General features: G+C 47.6%; 1 protein-coding gene across 1 annotated transcript in view; it reads right to left on the reverse strand.

The window, feature by feature from the left end:
• Positions 1-2,342: 2,342 nt before the first annotated feature.
• LOC136578728 (mucin-22-like) overlaps positions 2,343-24,658 on the reverse strand; it is a 28,721-nt gene continuing 6,405 nt past the window's right edge. Inside the window, exons 2-4 of the mRNA XM_066578903.1 lie at positions 17,799-24,119; positions 6,855-6,928; positions 2,343-3,265 (exon numbers count right to left, since the gene is read on the reverse strand). Coding sequence (XP_066435000.1) covers positions 3,176-3,265; positions 6,855-6,928; positions 17,799-24,119 — 6,485 coding nt within the window. The 3' untranslated portion in view covers positions 2,343-3,175. The remainder of the gene's footprint in view (positions 3,266-6,854; positions 6,929-17,798; positions 24,120-24,658) is intronic.

Raw genomic sequence — 24,658 nt, forward strand, 5'->3', positions numbered from 1 at the left:
AGAATTCCGTGGCAATTATTTTATAATACATATTTATCATAATTCATTCATTTGCCAATAAATCTACCACTAGTGGGAGGGAGCTCACTACATACAGATATATATAACCACCACTAGAGGGAGCTCACTACATACAGACATATATGTAACCACCACTAGGGGGAGCTCACTACATACAGACACCTATGGGTGGTTGTATATATCTATATGTAGTGAGCTCCCTCTAGTGGTGTTTATATATATATATATATATATATATATATATACACACAACCACCACTAGAGGGGGCTCACTACATACAGATATATACAACCACCACTAGAGGAAGCTTACTACATACAGATATATACAACCAACACTTGGAGGAGTTCACTACATACATATATATGCAGGCATTACTAGGAGGTGTTCACTACATACAGATATATACAGCCCCCACTAGAGTGAGTTCACCATACATACATTTATACAGCTGCCACTAGGAGCACACTGTATACAGATCTATACAGCCACATATAGTTTTATATAGCTGCTTCTGGAGGGAGTTCATTGTAAATACAAATATATACAGCCACCACTAGGAGGAGCTCATTACATACAGATATATACAGCCACCACTAGGGGGAGCTCACTACATACAGATATATACAGCCACCACTAGGGGGAGCTCACTATATACAGATATATAAAGCCACCACTAGAGGGAACTCATTGTATGCAGATTTATAAAACTACCACTAGGTGGTTTCACTGTATACAGATGTATTATTGAGCTTGATGGATTCTATACACACGCATATAAAGTGAGCTCCCCCTAGTGGTGACTTTACCATCACCACTCTGGCTTTATTTTTAAAAAAAATGGTGTGTCTTCGTAAAATATTCCCTTTAATGAGAAGGTATCTGTGTTGAGATTAGATGGAGAACCATTATGGTAGGTCCCACTGAGTCGTATTCTGTGCATTGTAGATACAGGAATTTTTCTGTACGGCGTTCTGTTCCAAGTCGTAATAATAGAACATTATTTCCCCTTCCACAGGATCCGTCCAATCGCAGCATCCCTTGTATAGCATTATTTATGAGTGATAGTTCTCAGCAAGGGCCACTGTACAGTAAGGTGGCATTAGTTATGTGTACAGTATGGCGGCATTATTTATTATATACAGTATGGCGGCATTATTTATTAGAGACAGAATGGCAGCATATGTTATTTGTACTGTATGGCAGCATCACTTATGTGGAATTTGTTATGTGGACTGTATGGTGGCATTAAAGTGACCCTCCAGTTTCAGGACAAAATTTGGGACCTGAAGAGGCAGGGGTATAATACTTGCAGTTCTTTCTCGCTGCAGTTCCTCTGATCTGCTAGTCCCAGGTTTCAAGTTGTCTGAAGCAATCGTCAAACTACATAATCCCCGCAGTGCATTGGTATTGTTAGACCACCAATACATTATACTTGCTCTCTGATAGGTCAGCGTTGCTCAGGTGATCAGCACTGGCCAATCAAAGAGCAGTGCAAAGTGCACATTAGGGAGTTAGAGAATCAACAGGGACCGGAACTTGTCAGTGAGCCGCAAAGAAAAAACAACTGCAGGTAACAAACAGCCGCCCCGGAACAGACTTTTGTTCCAAACGAAGGCTTGCTTTAAAGGGGTTGTACCAGAATATCACATTATCCCATATCCACAGGAGATCCTCAGGATAAGGGATAACTTGCTGATTGGTGGGGTCTCATTGCTGAGACCTCCGCTGATCTGGAGAACAGGCCTTCTGTGACCTGCTCTCTTGTGACAGCGGGGGTCGATTCTACCCCCACAGTGAAGCCACTCTGAATAGAGCGCCGGTCACTTTATTGGGGCTGATGCTAATACCTGAGCGGGTGCGCCTCTTGGCTGCTCGGTAGTCCAATTGAAAGGGAATGGAGCTCTGGTAAACTTGAACTTTGTATCTTAAAAAAGACAAAAAAGGCTCCCCATTATCCCAGGCTTTAGGAATCATTGCTCCCCGTGATCTCTGCGAGGAGTCTTGGCCAGCTGCACGTCTCAGCAGCAACAATGTATCCAATGTATGATAAAGCTGCCAGCTTCTACATGACATTTTCTCCCCGTTCCTGGGATTGGTGGGCGTCTCAGCGGTGAGACGCCCACCAATCAGAAAGTTATCAACCTATTTTGCAGATAGTAGACAAGCCCTTTAATAATGTGCATAGCATCGTGGCATCATTTATGTCTAGTGACATTTGTTATGTGTACTGTTTGGTGCATTATTTATATATACAGTATGTCTGCATTATTTATGTGTACTGTATGGTAACATTTGTTATGTGTGCTGTTTGGTGCATTATTTATATATACAGTATGTCTGCATTATTTATGTGTACTGTATGGTAACATTTGCCATGTATACTCACTGGCGGTATTATTTATGTACATTAAATAGTCACATTTAGTCATTTTCTCTTATAATGAGGGCGCTGACTGTGCGCATCTATGTGTATTTGTTCTTTCTGCATATTGAGAGTGTTTAAGGCCACATGTCCTCAGGCGGGGCGGATTCCACATGCATGAGCCGCAGCAGAATCCGACCTTGCCCGCAGCCGGCGACCCTGCGTACCTGTTCCTGTCTTCTTTTCTCTGTACTGCGGATATATACGGAACTGCCGTTCGGCGCACATGCACAGTAGTTTTTTTGCTTATCTTTAAAAACACCTGCTTTCCCACGGAATCCATGGCCCGTCCGCAGTGTCAGCCGCGGATCAGACGGCTTTTATTGACCTCAATTAAAGTTGTCCGCATGCAATCCGCACTGAAATGGAGCATGCTGCGATTTATTTCCTGCATGCAGAATCCGGAAAACAAATCTACATGCGTAAATTGAAATGTGGACGCCCATGCTTCCCTATGGCCGGCCTGAGCTGCGGATCTTCCCAGCAGGTGCCCCATGTGGATTCCGTGAATCAAGTCCGCCCTGTGGACATGAGGCCTAAGGATGAATTCTCTCAGCAGGTTGATGCTCTTGGAGAGATCACAGGTGTCTTATCGAGTCCGGAGCTTCTTCTTGGCTCATAGCAGATAGGAGCAGCCGGTGTAAATCCATCGTGTCCACCACGGACATCTGACGATAAGGTAATATTGATAATAATACGGTCCTACATGCCCATTAGTCCCAGCGGATTCAGGTCGTGCAGCTTGCAGTCATCGTCTGCTGTCCCCAGGTCACTTTAAGTTCCTTCGTATTAAACTGTGGCTTTAAAAGAGAGCACATCTGTGGAAGAGGAAGGAGATCCGGAGCGTTAGTGATCAGGCGAAATAACCCTCTCCTGGTTTTGATTAAATCTGCATGTGTGAATGACACCATAAGACAAGAAAACGAGTCTGACTGCTGGTCTGAGGTGCAGTGCGGCCAACTCTGATAGCAGGAAGCCGGGATGTTATTTGATAAGAGCGGTGAATTAGTTTTTCTGTAGTATATGAACAGTGGTGGAGCGTGCGATTACATACAATAACAGGGGAGATCACATGCTTTGTTTTATGACATCAGTGATAGTGATATTGGCTCAGTATAAAGTCCAAATGAGTGGTGCTATCTATCAGGCCTGCTATCTGATCCAAGACACAAGTGCTGGCATCCAATACCAGAGTGTTGCCATTAGGGGTCAAAAGTCTGCAGATGCCACCAGCAAGGGGGCGACGTGCAGGAGCCCAACTATCACACCTGACTCCCCATCCCCGAAGTGAAGAGCGCAGCTACATAGAGTGTAAAGAGTTTGTATCTGGGCAATTAGCTACCATGGAAAACAGGAACAAAGGCTGACTTTATAGACTAGAAGTATGCGGAAACACCGCTGAGTATCGTGTAAGTGTTTACTTTGGCTTAGGAACCCATCAGCGGGCGGCAGACCGCAGTGTGTCAGGATACAACTGCAGAGTCATTACTTTACCTTACACCTGTACTGATGTTTGTGGGTTGTTACTATTATTGTGTTTAGACTTTCTCTTGTGTTGTACAGCAGTGGGCAGTGCCTTTATGGCAGCAGGCAGAGGTTGAGCAGCTCTGTAGTATGGATGGCTTTACACCGGACAACTATCATCTGAATAGTCATTACAGCGAGTTGTTGGCGCATTAACGATTGTTGTCTGTGAGCTTTTAACTCAACAATTCATTAAATGTAATTCCCATTCATTATGAAGCTATTCCCCCAGTATATATAAGTCAGCTAGTGTTACCTTGGTTAGTTATTTCTCTTTATCTGAGACTCCTGGCCTCTTTGGGTCACTGGTGTACCGCTAGGGGTCGCAATTGTGACCTTGCCCTGTAGCAGACGGGGGCCTGCGGGCCCTATCCATATGCCATTTTACCGCGTGGCACCCAGGGAGGCGGGGACTGTTACCGGGGGAGCTGGCAGCCAATTACAGGGTGCAGACTGCTCCGGCACGCGGTCCTCCTTTTCACTGAGAGACGGCAGTTGTGGTTGGTTACAACTGCAGTCTGTCAGTGCACTGCCGGCCGTGTGATTGGTCAGCTGGTGCACTGAAAGAGGCTAACGAAATAAACAGACCAAATGGTACAACGAGGTGTGTACCGCATGTAATCTTCTGTGTATGGCTGGTATAACTAATACAAGCTGTACATATATAATTATATACAGGAGGTATTCAGGTTATACCAGCATGATCCATATCATTATATATAGGATGTATAACTTATAGCAGCTGTACATATATAATTATATACAGGAGATACCCAGGTTATACCAGCATGCTCCATATCACTATATACAGGGAGATGTATAACTTATACCAGCTGTACATATATAATTATATACAGGAGATACCCAGGTTATACCAGCATGCTCCATATCACTATATACAGGAGATGTATAACATATACCAGCTGTACATATATAATTATATACAGGAGATACCCAGGTTACACCAGCATGCTTCATATCACTATATACAGGGAGATGTATAACTTATACCAGCTGTACATATATAACTATATACAGGAGATACCCAGGTTATACCAGCATGCTCCATATCACTGTATACAGGGAATTGGGGATTCCACTTTTCTGCGCCTTTCGGGAGCAGGAAAGGGGAATCCCCATGGCCGAACAGCTCTGTCTTTGGACGGAACCAAACCGCACACACAGACCCCATTGACTATAATAGGGTCCGTTGGCTTTCTGCTCAGCTGCCCGGCTTTTGGACGGAAGTAAAAGCACGGCATGCAGTCCTTTTTCTTCCAGTATTTTGAGCCAGATCTGTGATGGGACCGGAGGATCCGAAGCAGATGTAAAACCGGCCGCACACCAACATGGCCAATATTACTGTATACAGGAGTTGTATATACATCTCCCTGTATGTATAGTGATATGGACCATGCTATATCGCACGTATATAATTGCACACTTTACACACAATTAAAAAACATATCAAAAACCTGCATGTGGTTTAAAAAAAAAGCAAAAAAAAACCGCATGTGTTGCTAAATCCACATGCGTTTTTGTATAGTGTATGCAGTTTCTTTAAAACTCATGTGGTTTTTGAATGTATTTTTTAAAATTGTGGTTCAAAAAGGAAAATAAAAACATGAACGCAGTCTAAGGCTGGGCTCACTCGGCAGTAAGTGTAAAACGCATTTTACGGCTATGGCGTTTTACGGCGTATTTCATGCACGCCGTCATGCGCAGTCCACCTGTTTTTTTTTTGTTCATATATTTATATACATGCCGTCCATACACAATGTAATAACATATGGGTGGCATTGATTATGCTGCACGGTTTAGGTATGGGTACGGGTGGGGGGGGGGGCCCGAGCTGGACTTTTGCACCCGAGCCTCTCAGCCTTTAGTTACGTCCCTGCTTTAGGTTATATTGTCCGAAACTAGTTAGTTTCTTAGTCTGTGTGATGCTGTTACATGGATCTACCTCAGAAACTGCCCATATGAGAGCACCGACACTCCTGTCACAGTTACTGATGATGATCACACAGTTGCTGTCGCACAGGTATAATAGAGGAGATCACAGCTCATCCTCCTGACTATATACTTGTGGTCTATAGCTTATTTAGGTGAATATAGACACTAATGATAATTAAACTGTTCCCTCAGCAGGCAGAATAATGTAGCCCCCTAGCTAATGCTGTGCTGATGCATCATAGGATAGATGTGAAAGTAAAACAAATTATCACTGTCAAGATGGTGCCTGATATACATCAGATAGGGGCGGCATTGCTTCGTTCTCAGTCAGGCGCATGCATTGTTCTGCTCTTGTCCCTCTAATCTGCTGGTTCTGAACCCTATTTTAGACCATTCAAGATGGTTGATGCAATTATCTAATCACCTAATGCAGTCTGCCCTGTCCTCTGATTGGCCAGTGATAATCTCATAAAAATTGGTAGTCTAATACCAGCAATGCACTGTGGGGATTAGGTACTGTAGTCTGAAGATTGCGTCAGCCATCTTGGATGACCAAAAGTGGAACCCAGAACCAATGGATTGGAGGGACATTGCACAGCAGAACAACAGCAGTTATATAACTATCCCCTCTGATCCCAGGACAACATTTTGCCTCGGGACTAGGGGATCGCTTTAAAGGGCTTGTCCCACTTCTAGATGTTTTGCTAAAGAAAACACACAGCTCCATACATTGTGCAGTGGTTCAGGTTGGTACTGCAGACTGAGCCCCATTCACTTCAATAGGATGCAGCTTGCAGTACCAACCCCCACCACTGCTCAATGTGAGGAGCTGTTTGCTTCCTGCAGCAAAACAGCTAAAAGTGAGACAACCCCTTTAAAGCTTGACAAACTCTTTAAAACAGGAACTAGGGAATATAAGACTTGAATTACCTTCTCTATGATGGCATCAATTGTGTTTTCTATAGGTGAGGAGCTTGTTACCTTAACTTTAAGGACTGCAGTTCCTGTGGAAAATGGAGACAAGAATGTAATAAAAATGTCAGAGAGGAAAACTTCCAGAGTAGATTTACATGTTGCCCACATTGGAAGAGATCACACTTGATAACATTCACATATTCGTGTTGGCTATGGCTAAAGAAGTGGGGGGGGGGGGGGGGGGAGGTTGTGTCATCTTGCATCTTGTCCATAATGCTTCTCTATGGCTAACAAGCTATGGGCATATCCTCCAGATTCATCTTATAGATGACTTTAAAGTGAAACTCTTGCCAAACTTTCATGATTAGTAAAATGGAACTAGTCATGTGACATACTGGTTTCATTAATTATTTCACCCTGATCCTTCAAATATAAGTTTACAAATTGCTCGGTATACTATAGGTCCTTAAAGCGACCCTCCAGTCCTGGATACAAAATGTGTCCCTAGACCAGAGAGGGGGAAAATATTACTTGCCTCTCTTCATTTGCAGAAATCTACCCAGAATCCACAGCTTTCCGGACCTTCTTCTGTCTTTCAAGATGGCGGCACCGCTCCTCTCACTATCCGGTACACAAAATGAGCAGCGTTGGCCAACCAAGTAGAGTGTAGTCTCCTGGACTACTGATGTACCATCAGTGCTCAGTGTGCTTCAGGTAAGGAGCCCACCACTGCAGCAAACTTGGAAGACCAAAGAGGGACCTGGGAACCGGTTAATCTGGAGTAGAGCATCACAATGGGATAGCAGATGCCTGCATACTACCATGTTTTCCCAAAAATAAAACCTACCTCCAAAATAAGCCTGCTATTTTCGGATTTTTTAGGAGGCTTGAAATATAAGCCCTACTCTGAAAACAAGCCCTAGTTACACTACATAAAAAAAGGAGTACATTACCTAGCAGGCTCGATCCAGGTCCCTCCTTCTGCTCTCCAGGGCTCCATTCATACATCACTTCCTGGTTACGGGATTCATAAATCCCGCCACCAGAAAGCAATGGCTATGATTGGTTTTTTGAGTGCCACGGCTCAGGCAATCAACAGCCATCACGTTGGGGCGGCTGGATTTATGAATTGGCTGAGCCATGGCCAATCAATCTAATCGGCTGAGCAGCGCTCCAATGCAGTGCTTGATGAACCAATCACAGCCATCCCATTAGTTCAACGAGCGATGCATTGCTTGACTGAGCAGCACTTGAAGAACCAATCAGAGCCATCGCTTCGTGGAGGTGGGATTCATGAATCTCGTAACCAGGAAGTGATCTGTAGGTGGCCAAGGACTGCAGGAACAATGCCAGAGCTCTGGAGAGCAGCGGAAGGGACTTTGACAGTGCCTGCTAGGTAAGTATAATAAGACATCCCCTGAAAATTAGACCTAGTGCCTCTTTTGTGTCAAAAATTGATATAAGACAGGGTCTTATTTTCGGGGAAATATGATGTTGCTTTATGTGGAAATTGTGAATATGATACCTTCTTCTCTGATATTACTTCCTGCTCTGCAGCTATTGGCTGAAGTTGTACCTCACAGACTTCCTGCTTTGTGCGCCTCCTGCACAAAAAAGTGGTAATATCAAATGCTCTCTGCTATATTTTAGCTACTTTCAGTGGATTTGGACCCAAAAGAGAAACCCAAAACTATAAGTTTTGAATGGTAGAGGCCCGGATGCTGAAACCCCCACTGATCGTTAAAATGAAGCTGCAGAAGCCAAACACTGTCTCTACTCTCCAGCTGAAGACAATCTCATAGACTTTCTATTGAGCCCATTTTCAGGTTGTGAGCAGAGACAGCGCTAGCCTTGAGTACTTCTGCTTTTTTCTAGTAAATAGCGGAGGTCTCAGCACCCAGACCCCCACCATCAACATTTTTGACGTGTCAAATGTTTTTTGAAAGCATCATTACTAGAGATGAGCGAGCACCAAAATGCTCGGGTGCTCGTTACTCGAGACGAACTTTTCGCGATGCTCAAGGGTTCGTTTCGAATAACGAACCCCATTGAAGCCAATGGGCGACCCGAGCATTTTTGTATATCGCCGATGCTCGCTAAGGTTTTCATTCGTGAAAATCTGGGCAATTCAAGAAAGTGATGGGAACGACACAGCAACGGATAGGGCAGGCGAGGGGCTACATGTTGGGCTGCATCTCAAGTTCACAGGTCCCACTATTAAGCCACAATAGCGGCAAGAGTGCCCCCCCCCCAACAACTTTTACATCTGAAAAGCCCTCATTAGCAATGCATACCTTAGCTAAGCACCACACTACCTCCAACAAAGCACAATCACTGCATGCATGACACTCCGCTGCCACTTCTCCTGGGTTACATGCTGCCCAAACCCCCCCCCCCACGACCCAGTGTCCACAGCGCACACCAAACTGTCCCTGCCCAGCCTTCAGCTGCCCTCATCCCACGCCACCCTCATGTCTATTTATAAGTGCGTCTGCCAGAGGAAAAGCAGGCACACACTGCAGAGGGTTGGCACGGCTAGGCAGTGACCCTCTTTAAAAGGGGCGGGGCGATAGTCCACAATGCTGTACAGAAGCAATGAGAAATGCAATCCTGTGCCACCTCCATCTGGAGCTGCAGACGTGGGCATAGCAATGGGGAACCTATGTGCCACACACTATTCATTCTGTCAAGGTGTCTGCATGCACCAGTCAGACCGCAGTTTTTTATAATTAGTCACAGGCAGGTACAACTCCGCAATGGGAATTCCGTGTGCACCCACAGCATGGGTGGCTCCCTGGAACCCACCGGCTGTAGATTAATATATCCCATTGCATTGCCCATCACAGCTGAGGTAAGAATGTCATGTTTAATGCAGGTGGTCTTCGGCCCACACTGCATGCCCCAGTCAGACCAGGGTTCTTTAGAAGTGGACAGATGCATTTACAACTCCCTGTGGACCCACAGCATGGGTGGCTCCCTGGAACCCACAGGCTGTAGATTAATATATCCCATTGCATTGCCCATCACAGCTGAGGTAAGAATGTCATGTTTAATGCAGGTGGGCTTCGGCCCACACTGCATGCCCCAGTCAGACCGGGGTTCTTTAGAAGTGGACAGATGGATTTACAACTCCCTGTGGACCCACAGCATGGGTGGCTCCCTGGAACCCACCGGCTGTAGATTAATATATCCCATTGCATTGCCCATCACAGCTGATGTAAGAATGTCATGTTTAATGCAGGTGGTCTTCGGCCCACACTGCATGCCCCAGTCAGACCGGGGTTCTTTAGAAGTGGACAGATGCATTTACAACTCCCTGTGGACCCACAGCATGGGTGGGTGCCAGGAAGCCACCGGCGGTACATTAATATATCCCATTGCATTGCCCATCACAGCTGATGTAAGAATGTCATGTTTAATGCAGGTGGGCTTCGGCCCACACTGCATGCCCCAGTCAGACCGGGGTTCTTTAGAAGTGGACAGATCCATTTACAACTCCCTGTGGACCCACAGCATGGGTGGCTCCCTGGAACCCATCGGCTGTAGATTAATATATCCCATTGCATTGCCCATCACAGCTGATGTAAGAATGTCATGTTTAATGCAGGTGAGCTTCGGCCCACACTGCATGCCCCAGTCAGACCGGGGTTCTTTAGAAGTAGACACATGCAGTTACAACTCCCTGTGTACCCACAGCATGGGTGGCTCCCTGGAACCCACCGGCGGTACATAAATATATCCCATTGCATTGCCCAACACAGCTGATGTAACATCAGCTTTAATGCAGCTGGGCAAAAAATTAATTGGATTACACTGTAGGCGATGGCCCACAAAAATTGGTGTACCAACAGTACTAATGTACCTGAGAAAAATTGCCCATGCCCAACCGAGAGGGCAGGTGAAACCCATTAATCGCTTTGGTTAATGTGGCTTAATTGGTAACTAGGCCTGGAGGCAGCCCAGTAAAAATAAAAATTGGTTGAGGTGAAAGTTTCAACGCTTTAATGAGCATTGAAACGTGTAAAAATTGTTTATAAAAATTATATGACTGAGCCTTGTGGGCCTAAGAAAAATTGCCCGTTCGGCGTGATTATGTGAGGTCTCAGGAGGAGGAGCAGGAGGAGGAGGAGGAATATTATACACAGATTGATGAAGCAAAAAGGTCCCCGTTTTTGATGGAGATAGAGAACGATGCTTCCATCCGCGGGTGCAGCCTACGTATTGCTTAGGTTTCGCTGCTGTCCGCTGGTGGAGAAGAGAAGTCTGGGAAAATCCAGGCTTTGTTCATCTGGATGAGTGTTAGCTTGTCGGTACTGTCGGTTGACAGCCGGGTACGCTTATCTGTGATGATTCCCCCAGCCGCACTAAACACCCTCTCTGACAAGACGCTAGCCGCAGGACAAGCAAGCACCTCCAGGGCATACAGCGCGAGTTCAGGCCACTTGTCCAGCTTCGACACCCAGTAGTGGTAGGGGGCAGAGGCGTCACGGAGGACGGTCGTGCGATCGGCTACATACTCCCTGACCATCCTTTTACAGTGCTCCCGCCGACTCAGCCGTGACTGGGGAGCGGTGACACAGTCTTGCTGGGGAGCCATAAAGCTGTCAAGGGCCTTAAAGAGTGTTGCCCTGCCTGTGCTGTACATGCTGCCTGATCTCTGCGCCTCCCCTGCTACCTGGCCCTCGGAAATGTGCCTTCTGCCACTAGCGCTGTCGTATGGGTATTTCACCATCAGTTTGTCTGCCAGGGTCCTGTGGTATAGCAACACTCTCGAACCCCTTTCCTCTTCGGGTATGAGAGTGGAAAGGTTCTCCTTATACCGTGGGTCAAGCAGTGTGTACACCCAGTAATCCGTAGTGGCCAGAATGCGTGTAACTCGAGAAAGGCATCCTAACATGAAGTCAGCCATGTGTGCCAGGGTACCTGTACGCAACACATGGCTGTCCTCACTAGGAAGATCACTTTCAGGTCCTCCTCCTCCTCCTCCTCAGGCCATACACGCTGAAAGGATGACAGGCAAGCAGTATGTGCACCCTCAGCAGTGGGCCAAGCTGTCTCTTCCCCCTCCTCCTCATCTTCCTCCTCCTCCTCCTCCTCACCGCGCTGAGATATAGATAGGAGGGTGCTCTGACTATCCAGCGACATACTGTCTTCCCCCGGCTCTGTTTCCGAGCGCAAAGAGTCTGCCTTTATGCTTTGCAGGGAACTTCTCAAGAGGCATAGCAGAGGAATGGTGACGCTAATGATTGCAGCATCGCCGCTCACCACCTGGGTAGACTCCTCAAACTTTCCAAGGACCTGGCAGATGTCTGCCAACCAGGCCCACTCTTCTGTAAATAATTGAGGAGGCTGACTCCCACTGCGCCGCCCATGTTGGAGTTGGTATTCCACTATAGCTCTACGCGGCTCATAGAGCCTGGCCAACATGTGGAGCGTAGAGTTCCACCGTGTGGGCACATCGCACAGCAGTCGGTGCACTGGCAGATTAAACCGATGTTGCAGGGTGCGCAGGGTGGCAGCGTCCGTGTGGGACTTGCGGAAATGTGCGCAGAGCCGGCGCACCTTTCCGAGCAGGTCTGACAAGAGTGGGTAGCTTTTCAGAAAGCGCTGAACCACTAAATTAAAGACGTGGGCCAGGCATGGCATGTGCGTGAGGCTGCCGAGCTGCAGAGCCGCCACCAGGTTACGGCCGTTGTCACACACGACCATGCCCGGTTGGAGGCTCAGCGGCGCAAGCCAGCGGTCGGTCTGCTCTGTCAGACCCTGCAGCAGTTCGTGGGCCGTGTGCCTCTTATCTCCTAAGCTGAGTAGTTTCAGCACGGCCTGCTGACGCTTGTCCACCGCTGTGCTGCCACGCCGCGCGACACCGACTGCTGCCGACGTGCTGCTGCTGACACATCTTGATTACGAGACAGAGATTGCATAGGAGGAGGAGGAGGAGGAGGGTGGTTTAGTGGAGGAAGCATACACCGCCGCAGATACCACCACCGAGCTGGGGCCCGCAATTCTGGGGGTGGGTAGGACGTGAGCGGTCCCAGGCTCTGACTCTGTCCCAGCCTCCACTAAATTCACCCAATGTGCCATCAGGGAGATATAGGGGCCCTGCCCGCCTGTGCTTGTCCACGTGTCCGTTGTTCAGTGGACCTTGGCAGTAACCGCGTTGGTGAGGGCGCGTACAATGTTGCGGGAGACGTGGTCGTGCAGGGCTGCGACGGCACATCGGGAAAAATAGTGGCGACTGGGAACTGAGTAGCGCGGGGCCGCCGCCGCCATCATACTTTTGAAGGACTCCGTTTCCACAACCCTATACGGCAGAATCTCCAGGCTGATAAATTTGGCTACGTGCACGTTTAACGCTTGAGCGTGCGGGTGCGTGGCAGCGTACTTGCGCTTGCGCTCAAACACTTGCGCTAGCGACGGCTGGACGGTGCGCTGACAGACATTGCTGGATGGGGCCGAGGACAGCGGAGGTGAGGGTGTGGGTGCAGGCCAGGAGACGGTAGTGCCTGTGTCCTCAGAGCGGGGTTGGATCTCAGTGGCAGGTTGGGGCACAGGGGAAGAGGCAGCGGTGCAAACCGGAGGCGGTGAACGGCCTTCGTCCCACCTTGTGGGGTGCTTGGCCATCATATGCCTGCGCATGCTGGTGGTGGTGAGGCTGGTGGTGGTGGCTGCCCGGCTGATCTTGGCGCGACAAAGGTTGCACACCACTGTTCGTCGGTCGTCTGCACTCTCAGTGAAAAACTGCCAGACCTTTGAGCACCTCAGCCTCTGCAGGGTGGCATGGCGCGAGGGGGCGCTTTGGGAAACAGTTGGTGGATTATTCGGTCTGGCCCTGCCTCTACCCTTGGACACCGCACTGCCTCTTGCAACCTGCCCTGCTGCTGCCGCCCTTGCCTCCCCTCTGAAGACCTGTCCTCAGTAGGCGTAGCAAACCAGGTGGGGTCAGTCACCTCATTGTCCTGCTGCTCTTCCTCCGAATCCTCTGTGCGCTCCTCCCTCGGACTTACTGCCCTTACTACTACCTCACTGATAGACAACTGTGTCTCATCGTCATCGTCCTCCTCACCCACTGAAAGGTCTTGAGACAGTTGCCGGAAGTCCCCAGCCTCATCCCCCGGACCCCGGGAACTTTCCAATGATTGGGCATCAGTCACGATAAACTCCCCTGGTGGGAGAGGAACCACTGCTGCCCAATCTGAGCAGGGGCCCGAGAACAGTTCCTGGGAGTCTGCCCGCTCCTCAGAATGTCTCATTTTCATGGAGTGAGGAGGCTGGGAGGAAGGAGGAGCAGCAGCCAGAGGATTCTGAGTTGCAGCAGTGGACGGCGCAGAACTGTGGGTGGACAATAGATTACTGGAAGCACCCTTTTGCCATCCATGACAGGACCTGCTCACACTGCTCATTTTCTAATAAAGGTCTACCGCGTGGACCCATTAATTGTGCGATGAATGTGGGGACGCCAGAAACGTGCCTCTCTCCTAATCCCGCAGCAGTCGGCTGCGATACACCTGGATCAGGAGCTCGGCCTGTGCCCACACCCTGACTTGGGCCTCCGCGTCCTCGGCCGCGTCCTCGTCCTCTAGGCCTACCCCTACCCCTCAGCATGCTGTATTACCAGTAATGCAGAAACAGTACGCTGTAATTAAATGTGCCGCTTATTGGCCTGTGGTTGGAGGCTGACTTCGCTTACGGAACGCCAGGAAATTATTTGGCGCAAGCCTGCTGTAACACTTAGCTGGCTGCGTCTGATTTTGTTGTAGAACTACTACACCCAGCACACACAGACCCAGAACACTGAGCACAGTGACAGGCAGGCCAAATAGATTTTTTGCCCAATATTTTTTAGAAAAGGCCCACTGCCTATATTCAATCAATAATTAATATGTCTTCTGTCCCTGCCTATCCACCACTTCTGTCCCTGGAGTATTACTGCAGGGCGCAATGCTCTGCACGGCCGATATACCAAAAAAAAAAAAAAGTGCAACACTGCAAAAAGCAGCCTCCACAGTACTGCACACGGTTAGATGTGGCCCTAAGAAGGACCGTTGGGATTCTTGAAGCCTATAATAACTCCTAACACTCTCCCTATAGCAGCAGCACCAGCAGCAGCACTTTCCCTCAGCTAAGTGAGAACGCATCTGTGGCGAGCCGCGGGAGGGGCCGATTTATATACTCGGGTGACACCAGTTCTCGCCAGCCACTCACTGCAGGGGGGTGGTATAGGGTTTGAACATCGCAGGGGGAAGTTGTAATGCCTTCCCTGTCTTTCAATTGGCCAGAAGAGCGCGCTAACGTCTCAGAGATGAAAGTGAAAGTAACCCAAACATCGCGTGGTACTCGTCACGAGTAACGAGCATCTCGAACACGCTAATACTCGTACGAGTATCAAGCTCGGACGAGTACGTTCGCTCATCTCTAATCATTACTAGAGATGAGCAAACGTACTCGTCCGAGCTTGATGCTCGGGCGAATATTAGGGTGTTCGGGATGTTCGTTATTCGTAACGAACACCACACGATGTTCGGATGTTCGGGTTACTTTAACTTTCTTCCCTGAGAAATCATTTCTATATGCGCTCAATGGGGCCGGCGGCAGCAGCGCCAACCCCATTGAGAACATATAGAAGACAAATCCTTCTTCTCTGCCACAGCTGTAACAGCTGTGACAGAGAAGAACGATGTTTGCCCATTGAATTCAATGGAACCGGCAATACAGCCGACTCCACTGAATGCAATGGGCTGCCGGCGATCGCGGGATGAATTGTCGGAAAGGGGTTAAATATATAAGCCCTTTCCTGCAATTCATCCAGAAATGTGTAAAAATAAAAAATATATATATACTCACCTGGTGCCGACAGACGGAGTTCAGCGCGGCAGGCTGCAGTTCTCCTGAACTGCTCTGAACAGCTGTTAGTAGTATTCAGCAGCCGGGGATTTAAAATCCCCGCCTGCTGAATAAGATGCCTCTGAATGGTCACAGCCTGACCAATCAGAGGCCAGCCCTCACTCACACCCATTCATGAACACACATTTTTGCTATCTATGGGAAGGGAACTGTTTTTGCAGCGTACACACTGCAGCACAAATTCCCTAACTTTTTTCTGAGGGTCGGAACGATTACAAGGATAAAATAATTTATGTAGTTTTTATTTTGCTGTCCTATTTTTAAAAAATAAAATATCTTTAAAAAATATATATATTTGCTGATTCCATCTTCGGACCGCCATAGCTATTTTATCTCTCCATCACTGGTGCTGTGGGAGGGCTCGTTGTTTGCAGCTGGATCTGTGGATTCTATTGATACCATTTTGGGGTACATACTGTACGACTTCTGGATCACTTTTATAAAAATTGTTTCTAAGGGCTCTTTCACACAAGCGTAGCGATTTTTGGTCGACAGTCTCACTGCCACAGCGCGACCGAAAATCGTGTGAACGAGCGAACAAATCTGCTGTTTGTGCGTCCATTCAGGCGGCCCGGGCCGGTGCATATATGCCGAGCCCAGAATGCCATTGGGTGGGGGGAGACAGTTTAGCTCTGCTAAACTGCCTCTCGCTTTCCACCCCTTCACCAGCTCTTGGCCAGGGGAGGTGGGCAGGAGCTAGTGTGTTAAGCTCCTGCCCCCTCTCCACTGCTTGTTGGCTGCCAGCAATGGGAGGGAGCAGGGCAGGGTGGCAGCTTAGCAACTAGCTCCCACCCTGTCCCGCCCCCTCCCATTGCAAACAGCCGGTAAGGAGCAGAGAGGAAGGGGAAAGAGGGTGGGAGTTTAGCAGACACGCTGCTAAACTCCCTCCTACCTCCCTTCTCCGGGAGCTACCATAGGCTCCCATAGGAGTCTATGGAAGCCACTGCCGTATTCAACTATCTTTCCTGACCGGCATAAAAGCTCCTGTACGAAAAGCGCTCCTATGCGCTATCTTGGCTGGGCACTTTTACGCCGCGGGAATACGCCCATCTGAACTGATGTATTGGAAACTAATGCATCAGATGGGCAGCGTATAGCAGCCGGCCTTGAAAGTGCGGTCAATATATGCTCCTGTGAATGAAACTTAAGAGATGGGGTGACCAAAAAAAGTACAGTTCTGGCATTGTGTGCTTAATTTTTCTGACGATGTCCACAGTCTAAGATAAATAATGTGTTATTTTGATAGATTGGACTTTTATGGGTGCAGCAATACCATTTTGGTTTCTTTTGTTTTGATTTTTTTTATTCTAAATGTGGAAGGGTTTTTTTTATAACTTTTAATTGTCATTATTTAAAAAAAACTAAAATAAAATAAAAAAAACTAAAACTTTTTTACTTATTTTTAGTCCCCTAAAGGGACTTGAACTTATGATCATTTGATCGCTCATACAATCTAATGAAATACCAAAGCTCTGCATTTATGCTGTATACTCACAGGCAATCTATCAAGACATGCCACAGGCATGGGTTGATAGGTAGTTATTCATGGCTATGCTGGGGGCCTTTAGAAGAATCTGGGTGGCCATGACAACTGAATAGCAGCTCGCATTTGCATCACAAGGGGTCCTATTGGGACCCTTGAACACCAATCGGGGCATTTAAATGCCACTGTCAAAATTGACAGCAACTTTTAATGGGTTAGCAGCTGCGATCAGTGTGAGGCTGATTGCAACTTTTGCAGGCAGGTGTTAGCTGTCAAAGATAGCCATCACCCGCTGTGTATAGAGTGGGATCCGATTCCAAATGTACTCCAAACAAACCCCGCACACAAAAGGTGTACTACTTAAGCTTAAGCTACTTAAACGTGTAAGTACATGATTGCACACAACTCCAGGTTCCAAACAAACAGTGGAAGTAAAGTCAATGAACCGACTTTTCTTCAGCTGGACTGGATAAAAGACGCTATAGAATGAAGCTTCATTATGCTGCCAATAAACAGGACATTTCCTACCAAACTAATGCTAAATTTCTCAAGAGAATGATACATAAACTCACCAACTGTAGAGTTGTGCACGGGTGCTGAGGTTGTAGTAACAGTACTGCTGGCTGTAGTATTGGTCACAGGACTAATAGTTGTAATTTTCAATCCAGTTGTAGTAACATTCGTTGTTTCCATAGTTTCTGAGCTTGTTGATTCTGTCACATGTGGGTTACTTGTGTAAGTCGTAGTAAGAACTTGGTTTGTGATTGTATCACTTGTAACATGACTTACTGTGTTGCTAGTACTGATGCCAGACGTTGCATGTGAGATGGGGCCAAAGTCAGTAGTTGCATTTGAAGTGCGGCCTATGTCAGTAGTTACATTTAAGGTGCGGCTGATGTTCTTAGTTGCATCTGTGGTGGGGCCAAGGTCAGTAGTTGCTTCTGAGATGTGGTCAAGGTCAGTAGTTCCTCCTGAGGCAGGACCGATAGTTGTAGTTTCCAATCCAGTTGTAGTAACATTTGTGGTTTTCATAGATTCTGAGCTTGTTGATTCTATTACATCTGGGGTGGTTGTGTAAGTTGTAGCAAGAACTTGGTTTGTGATTGTATCACTTGTAACATCACTTACTGTATTGCTAGTACTGATGTCAGCAGTTGCACCTGTGGTGGGGCCAGAGATGGTAATTGCATCTGTGGTGGAGCTAAGGCCATTGGTTGCTTCTGAGGTGGGGACGATAGTTTTAGTTTCCAATCCAGTTGTAGTAACATTCGTGGTTTCTATAGATTCTGAGCTTGTTGATTCTGTCAGATGTGGGGTGGTGGTGTAAGTCGTAGAATGAACTTGGTTTGTGACTGTATCACTTGTAACATCACTTACGGTATTGCTAGTACTGATGTCAGAAATTGTATCTGAGGTGGGGCCTAGGTTAGTAGTTGCATCCGAGATGCGGCCTATGTCAGTAGTTGCATCTGAGGTGGGACCAAGGTCAGTATTTGAACCTGTGGTAGGGCCAAAGACAGTAGTTGCATCTGGTGTGGAGCTAAGGTCCGTAGTTGCATTCGAAGTGTGGTCAAGGTCAGTAGTTGCATCTATGGTGGGACGAAGGTCAGTAGTTGCTTCTGAGGTGTGGTCAAGGTCAGTAGTTGCTTCTGAGGTGGAGACGATAGTTGTACTTTCCAATCCAGTTGTAGTAACATTCATGGTTTCCATAGATTCTGAGCTTGTTGATTCTATCACATGTGGGGTGGTTGTGTAAGTTGTAGCAAGAACTTCGTTTGTGATTGTATCACTTGTATCATCACTTACTGTATTGCTAGTACTGATATCAGCAGTTGTATCTGAGGTAGGGCCAAGGTTAGTAGTTGCACCTGTGGTGGAGCCAAAGACAGTAGTTGCATCTGTGCTGGAGGTTAGGTCAATTATTGCATCTGAGGTGGGGCCAAGGTCAGTAGTTGCATCTGTGGTCGGGCCAAAGATGGTAGTTGCATCTGTGGTGGCGCTTAGGTCAGTTGTTAAATCTGAGGTGGGGCCAAGGTCAGTAGTTGCATCTGGGGTGGAGCTAGGGTTGGCAGTTGCATCTGTGGTGTGGCCAAGGTCAGTAGTTGCATCTATGGTGGGGCCAATGTCAGTAACTGCTTCTGAGGTGTGGTCAATGTCAATAGTTGCACCTGTGGTGAGACCAGAGACAATAGTTGCATCTGTGCTGAAGCTTAAGTCAGTTATTGCATCTGAGGTGGGGCCAAGGTCAGTAGCTGCATCTGTGGTGCGAACAAGGTCAGTAGTTGCATCTGAGGTGGGGCCAAGGTCAGTAGTTGCATCTGACGTGGGGCCAGAGATGATAGTTGCATCTGTGCTGGAGCTTAGGTCAGTTATTGCTTCTGAGGTGGGGCCAAGGTCAGTAGTTGCATCTGTGGTGTGAACAAGGTCAGTAATTGCATCTGAGGTTTGGCTATTGTCAAAAGTTGCATCTGAGGTGGGGACAAGGTCAGTAGTTGCCTCTGGGGTGGCACTTAGGTCGGTAGTTGCATCTGTGGTGTGGCCAAGATCAGTAGTTGCATTTGTGATGGAGCCAATGTCAGTAGTTGCTTCTGAGGTGTGGTCAAGGTCAGTAGTTGCAGCTGTAGTGGCGCCAGAGAAGGTAGTTGCATCTGTGCTGGAGCTTAGGTCAGTTATTGCATCTGAGGTGGGGCCAAGGTCAGTAGTTGCATCTGTTGTGCGAACAATATCAGTAGTTGCATCTGAGGTGGGGCCAAGGTCAGTAGTTGCATCTGGGGTGGAGCTGAGGTCAGTAGTTGCATCTGTGGTGTGGCCAAGGTCAGTAGTTGCATCCGAGGTGGGGCCAAAGTCAGTAGCTGCATCTGGGGTGGAGCTGAGGTCAGTAGTTGCATCTGTGGTGTGGCCAAGGTCAGTAGTTGCATCCGAGGTGGGGCCAAGGTCAGTAGTTGCATCTGGGGTGGAGCTGAGGTCAGTAGTTGCATCCGAGGTGGGGCCAAGGTCAGTAGTTGCATCTGGGGTGGAGCTGAGGTCAGTAGTTGCATCTGTGGTGTGGCCAAGGTCAGTAGTTGCATCCGAGGTGGGGCCAAAGTCAGTAGTTGCATCTGGGGTGGAGCTGAGGTCAGTAGTTGCATCTGTGGTGTGGCCAAGGTCAGTAGTTGCATCCGAGGTGGGGCCAAAGTCAGTAGTTGCATCTGGGGTGGGGCCAGAGATGGTAGTTGCATCTTTACTAGAGCTTAGGTCAGTTATTGCATCTGAGGTGGGGCCAAGGTCAGTAGTTGCATCTGTGTTGCGAACAAGGTCAGTAATTGCATCTGAGGTTTCGCTATTGTCAATAGTTGCATCTGAGGTGGGTCCAAGTTCAGTAGTTGCATCTGGGGTGGGTCCAAGGTTAGTAGTTGCATCTGAGGTGGGGCCAAGGTCAGTAGTTGCAGCTGAGGTGGGGCCAAGGTCAGTAGTTGCAGCTGAGGTGGGGCCAAGGTCAGTAGTTGCATCTGAGGTGGGGCCAAGGTCAGTAGTTGCATCTGAGGTGGGGCCAAGGTCAGTAGTTGCATCTGAGGTGGGGCCAAGGACAGTAGTTGCATCTGGAGTGAAGCTAAGGTTGGTAGTTGCATCTGAGGTGTGGTCAAGGTCAGTAGTTGCATCTGAGGTGGGGCCAAGGTCAATAGTTGCATCTGGCGTGGGGACAGAGATGCTAGTTGCATCTGTGCTGGAGCTTAGGTCAGTTATTGAATCTGAGGTGGGGCCAAGGTCGGTAGTTGCATCTGTGGTGCGAACAAGGTCAGTAATTGCATATGAGGTTTGGCTATTGTCAATAGCTGCATCTGAGGTGGGGCCAAGGTCAGTAGTTGCATCTGAGGTGGGGCCAATATCAGTAGTTGCCTCTGGGGTGGCGCTTAGGTCGGTAGTTGCATCTGTGATGTGGCCAAGATCAATAGTTGCATCTGGGGTGGAGACAATGTCAGTAGTTGCTTCTGAGGTGTGGTCAAGGTCAGTAGTTGCACCTGTGGTGGGGCCAGAGACCATAGTTGCATGAGTGCTGGAGCTTAGGTCAGTTATTGCATCTGAGGTGGGGCCAAGGTCAGTAGTTGCATCAGGGGTGGAGCTGAGGTCAGTAGTTGCATCTGTGGTGTGGCCAAGGTCAGTAGTTGCATCCGAGGTGGGGCCAAAGTCAGTAGTTGCATCTGGGGTGGGGCCAGAGATGGTAGTTGCATCTTTGCTGGAGCTTAGGTCAGTTATTGCATCTGAGGTGGGGCCAAGCTCAGTAGTTTCATCTGTGTTGCGAACAAGGTCAGTAATTGCATCTGAGGTTTGGCTATTGTCAATAGTTGCATCTGTGGTGCGAACAAGGTCAGTAATTGCATCTGAGGTTTGGCTATTGTCAATAATTGCATATGAGGTGGGGCTAAGGTCAGTAGTTGCATCTGAGGTGGGGCCAAGGTCAGTAGTTGCATCTGAGGTGGGGCCAAGGTCAGTAGTTGCATCTGAGGTGGGGCCAGAGATGGTAATTGCATCTGTGCTGGAGCTTTGGTCAGTTATTGCATCTGAGGTGGGGCCAAGGTCAGTAGTTGCATCTGAGGTGGGGCCAAGGTCAGTAGTTGCATCTGAGGTGGATCTGAGGTCGGTGGTTGCATCTGTGATGTGGCCAAGGTCAGTAATTGCATCTGAGGTGGGGCCAAGGTCAATAGTTGCAAATGAGGTGGGGCCAAGGCTAATAGTTTCATATACGGTGGAGCTATGGTCAGTAGTTGCATCTGTGGTGTGGCCAAGGTCAGTAGTTGCATCTGTGGTGTGGCCAAGGTCAGTAGTTGCATCTGTGGGTCGATCAAGGCCAGTCGTTGCATTTATCATAGGGCCAAGGTCAGTAGTTGCTTCTGAGATGTGATCAAGGTCAGTAGTTGCTTCTGAGGTAAGGCTGATAGTTATAGTTTCAAATCCAGTTGTAGTGACATTCGTGGTTTCGATAAATTCTGAGCTTGTTGATTCTGTCACATGTGGGGTGGTTGTGTAAGTTGTAGCAAGAGCTTGGTTTGTGATTGTATCACTTGTAACATCACTTACTGTATTGCTAGTACTGATGTCAGCAGTTGTATCTGAGGTGGGGCCACGGTTTGTAGTTGCACCTGTGGTCGGGCCAGAGACGGTAGTTGCATCTGTGTTGGAGCTAAGGTCAGTTATTGCATCTGAGGTGGGGCCAAGCTCAGTAGTTGCATCTGTGGTGCGAACAAAGTCAGTAGTTGCATCTGTGGTGCGAACAAGGGCAGTAGTTGCATCTATGGTGGGACGAAGGTCAGTAGTTACAGCTGTGGTGAGGCCAAAGTCGGTAGTTGTACCTATGGTGGAGCTAAAGTCGGTAGTTGCATCTGTGGTGGAGCTAAGCTCAGTATTTGCATCTGAGGTGGAGTTAAGTTCAGTAGTTGCATCTAAGGTGGAGCTAAGGTCAGTAGTTGCAGCTGTGGTGTGAACAAGGCCAGTAGTTGCATCTGTGGTGGGACCAAGGTCAGTGGCTGCATCTGAGGTGGGGCCAAGGTCAGTAGCTGCATCTGAGGTGGGGCCAAGGTCAGTAGTTGCATCTGGGGTGCGAACAAGTGCAGTAGTTGCATCTACAGTAGGGCCAATGTCAATAGTTGCATGTGAGGTGGGATCGATCTCAGTAGTTGCATCTGTGGTGGGAACAAGCTCAGTTGTTGCAGCTATTGTGGTCCTCAAGTCAATTGTTTCATCTGTGGTGGAGCTAAGGTCACTAGTTACATCTGTGGTGGGGCCATGGTCAGTAGTTGCGTCTGTGGTGCGGACAAGGTCAGTAGTTGCACTTGTGGTGGAGTCAAAGCCAGTAGTTGTATCTGAGGTGGGGCCTAGGTCATTAGTTGCATCTGTGGTGTGAACAAGGCCAGTAGTTGCATCCATACTGGGGCCGAGGTCAGTAGTTATATCTGAGGTGGGGTCGGTATCAGTAGTTGCATCTGAGGTAGAACCAAGGTGAGTAGTTGTTTCTGCATTAGACCGAAGAGGAGTAGTCGCATCAATGGTGCTAATTGAGTCAGTAGTTGCATCTGAGGTGGGGCCAAGGTCAGTATTTGCATATGTGGTGCGAAAAAGGCCAGTAGTTGCATCTGTGGTGGTGCCAATGTCAGTTGTTGCTTCTGAGGTGGGGCTGATGTCAGTAATTGCATCTGAAGCAGGGCTAACAGCAGTAGTTGAATTTGTGGTTAGGCTAAGGTTAGCAGTTGCATCTGTGGTGTTACCAAGGCCAGAAGTTGCATTTGTTGTAAAGCTTATGTCAGTAGTTGTATCAGTGGTTGGAATAATGTAGGTCATTGTCGCTATTCCCACAGTTGTATTTATGATATAGCTAGTGTCAATGGTTGTATCTGTGGTATGGACAATATTGCTAGTTGTCTTTGTTGTCTCAGTTGTGTCTATGATAGAGCCAGTGTCAACGGTTGTATCTTTTATTGTTGTTGTATGTATAGTTGAGCTAATACCAATGTTGGTAGTTGTGTCAAGTATTGGACTTGTCTTCATGGTAGGGTCAATTTCCTGTGTTAAAGTAATCATACTAGTAGCTAAAGCCTCAGTTGAACTCATTTCACTCACTGGAATGGGCACTGTAGTAGGTACAGTGTTGGGTACTTTTTCCGTGATGGTTGTGGTACTTATTAAATTGCTGTTATATGTTGTATAACTGGTACCAGATGTATCTGTCATAATGGTGGTATGAATGTAAGTTGTTGGATCAATTATATTGGTTGTAGAGTCTCTAGCTGTGATGGCGGACTCAGATGATGTTGTTATGTAGTCCTCTTTTGTTCCTGTAGTTGATGGAGCTGCTGATGTATAAGTGTCAGACACCATAGAATATGCAGTGGTGATTATCTGCCCCTCAGAGGGACTAGTAGCTGCAACAGAGAGATAAAAAGTGTTAATAACCATATACATCATCCAAAGTTGCAACTTAAGGGTACATTTACACGTAGCAGAAATAGTGCAAATTTTCTGCAGTGGAAAGTATGCACCAAAATCCCCATCAAAAACCACATAATTGGTGTGCATTTGGCACGGATTTTGCTGCAGATCCGCAGCTGATTTCCCCTTTTTAACCCCTTAAGGACCAAGCTGTTTTGTACCTTAAGGACCAGACACTTTTTAGGGATTTTACCCATGTGGCGGTTTTACTGCTCTATTTTTTTTCCTTTAGCTACCAAAATTATTTTTGCTGCATTTTTTTCCCGTGACATATAGGGTGATTTTTTAATATCTTTTTCACTGACTTTTCCCCCCGTTTTTTAGTTTTATTGCGGGTAAAAAGCTTAAAAAAAATAGTTTAATTAACATTTATAATTTTTTTAAAATAATTTTTATATTTACACTAAAATAAAGTATGGGAATGGGTTCCTTTATTTGTTTCGGACGTTTTGATATATAGTATGTATGGTTT

This window comes from Eleutherodactylus coqui, chromosome 9, assembly GCF_035609145.1.
Source record: "Eleutherodactylus coqui strain aEleCoq1 chromosome 9, aEleCoq1.hap1, whole genome shotgun sequence".
In the NCBI taxonomy this organism is placed as follows: Eukaryota; Metazoa; Chordata; class Amphibia; order Anura; family Eleutherodactylidae; genus Eleutherodactylus; species Eleutherodactylus coqui.